The sequence below is a fragment of the Chinchilla lanigera genome, unplaced genomic scaffold, assembly GCF_000276665.1.
Source record: "Chinchilla lanigera isolate Chin_1 unplaced genomic scaffold, ChiLan1.0 scaffold00021, whole genome shotgun sequence".
In the NCBI taxonomy this organism is placed as follows: Eukaryota; Metazoa; Chordata; class Mammalia; order Rodentia; family Chinchillidae; genus Chinchilla; species Chinchilla lanigera.
Genome location: NW_004955422.1, coordinates 24,243,218 through 24,245,532, shown reverse-complemented (window position 1 = coordinate 24,245,532; position 2,315 = coordinate 24,243,218). Strand labels below are relative to the sequence as shown.

General features: G+C 52.3%; 1 protein-coding gene across 1 annotated transcript in view; it reads left to right on the top strand.

Annotated features, from left to right (window-relative positions):
• LOC102027543 (spermatogenesis-associated protein 31-like) overlaps positions 1 to 1,837 on the top strand; it is a 3,043-nt gene extending 1,206 nt beyond the window's left edge. Inside the window, exons 2-3 of the mRNA XM_013513838.1 lie at positions 145 to 196; positions 1,672 to 1,837. Of these exons, the coding sequence (XP_013369292.1) occupies positions 145 to 196; positions 1,672 to 1,837 (218 nt within the window). The remainder of the gene's footprint in view (positions 1 to 144; positions 197 to 1,671) is intronic.
• The last annotated feature ends 478 nt before the right edge of the window (positions 1,838 to 2,315 follow it).

Below are 2,315 nucleotides of genomic sequence, written 5' to 3'. Positions count from 1 at the left end.
CTGGACAGTGATACTTGGGTTCTGGAGTCAAATCTCCCATGGTGACCTCTAAAGGGATATTCCCTTCAGTCTCCTATAAAATCTCAATCCACTCCTTACCAGTTATACTTTATAATTCAGTTTCCCACCTGCTACCATTTGCAGATTGCCGAATGTACCATAAGCTGGATAAGACCCTAACTTCCCTTCTGGAAAGGTGCAGCACTTTCCCCTTTCCTCCTTCCTCCTAAGGCCTATGCTGTCACCAAGCACCACTGGGCCAACGTAGGAGGGAGAGGTCCTGGGAGTGGGGGATGTTAAGGACCTGAGATGAGGGGCAGCAGAGGACCATGAGGTTGGGGTGCGGTGCAGGGGAGGGGTCAAGGTACGCATGGGCTGATCCGTGCCCATGGCTGCAGCTATGCCTCCTATTCTTGACAGCTTCCAGAAGCTGCTGCCTGATGAAGGAAGCTCTCAGCAGCTCTTATATCAACAGGGCTCTACCGCTGTGTGCCAAAGAACACCTGTCACATCCCCGCAGCCACACAGGGAGAATGTGGACGCTTCCCCCTGGCAGAGGCTTCCCACTCTCCTCTCACTGAGCACCTCCTACCTCTGGCCTCTCCATCACCAGGCTGGTCCACAGCTTCCTCGGATCTTGTGTGTTCACCCACATCCCTTACTGCCTCTCAGCTCCCAGAGTCCCTGCTTCCCCTGGAAGGAATTTCACCCCAGCCACTTGCACTTTCCCTCTGTGCTCCATTGCCCCCTGATCCCGTCACAACACCACAACCCTGGTGGGACACACAAGTGAGTTGGAACTTGGTCACCACCAATTCTCAGATCTCAAAATTCTGGGGACCCAGTTCCAACAGAATTGGATCCAGTTTTTCTGGGGTCTGCCCGCTCTGCACAGTGAATCCTTGGTGGCTGCTGCCTGGATCTCTCAGAATCCTCCTCTACAGCCTCCCCCATTTTCATTCAACAAAACTCAAAATCTTTCCACAGTTCAGGGGCAGGATAAAATGTGTCCACAGCCCCTGTCTTCTCTGGACCTCCAAACCTCTCCCTTGATTCTCTCTACCACCAAACTCCAGCCCGCTCGTCTAGGTCAGGTCCAGTCTCAGGCCCATCTGCAACATTTTCCCCCCACCCTTCCTCCCACATTATTCACCCCACTTTGGGTGCAGCTTGGCCTACACCCCATAATAATCCACAACATCTGATCCCTGCTGAAACTCGATACCCAGGAGGGTCCTTCTTAAGAACACAGACCCTGAGTGAGTGAGCTCCACAGTCAACGGTCCAAAGCTCTCAGGAGGTGTATAGCCCTTTCCTTCCCAACCTTTGCCAAAACCACTGGCCCTCTGCCACCCCTCCTAAGGGTTATTCCATGAGCCTGGAGCACTGGAGACTACTGGAGCAACACATTCAAACGTTGTTCATTCAACGCCAGTGTGATGTCCCCAACAGGACCCAAGAACTTTGAGATCTCAAACAGGCTCAGGGTGACGTAATTCATACATGTCAGGCAAAGGACAAACCTAGGCCTTCAGACGGGACGGGAAATGGGGGCCATAGTCTAGGTAACGTCCCCAAAGACCTCTCCAGGGCCTTGGAAAGCTGCTCGGTAAACTTTCCAGGGGCAAATTCTGCACAGTCAGAGAAATAGATGCCAAACATCATGGACAGTGATGTAGGAAATGACAAGAGTCGCCTTGAAGACACACTGAAAATGCATTTGGGTGTGAAGTCAAGGCAGATCCAGGAGGGTCTGATCCCTTTGAGATTGCAGATCCAGGAGGGTCTGATCCCTTTGAGATTGCGCCGGTCCTCGCTTTCTGCCCAAAGAGCTTAGGCCACCCACACAGACAGCAAAATTCTGGTCATCTTCAGGAGTCACAGAAGATTCCCTCTCTTAACCTATGTACTCTGAAGACCCTGGAGGTGCACATTACAAGGCTGCACCAAGGAAGTGCAGAAGGTGAAGTTAGAGCCAGAGAAGGACTGGGCCTCGCCCTCAGGCTTACTGATCCTGAAACATCAGTACTCACAGAAGAGAAAGAACCATGTGTCTGCCCTGGTGAGGCCAGTAGGAGACCCATCCCAGAAAAACAGGAATACTAAGGCCACAAAGCTTTTCAAGTTGAAGAGGCTCCACCAACATCCCTTCCACAGGTGTGCCTTGAGGTGACCTTACCATTGCAGATGCCACATTCCTGGAGAAAAGCCCCTCAGGCATGTCTGAGACAGAAGGTGACACTCACTGAGTCTGTCCCTACACTGGGCAGACTCCTGTTCTCCTCACCTGTGTGTAAGGAGACTGAGAAGGCCCT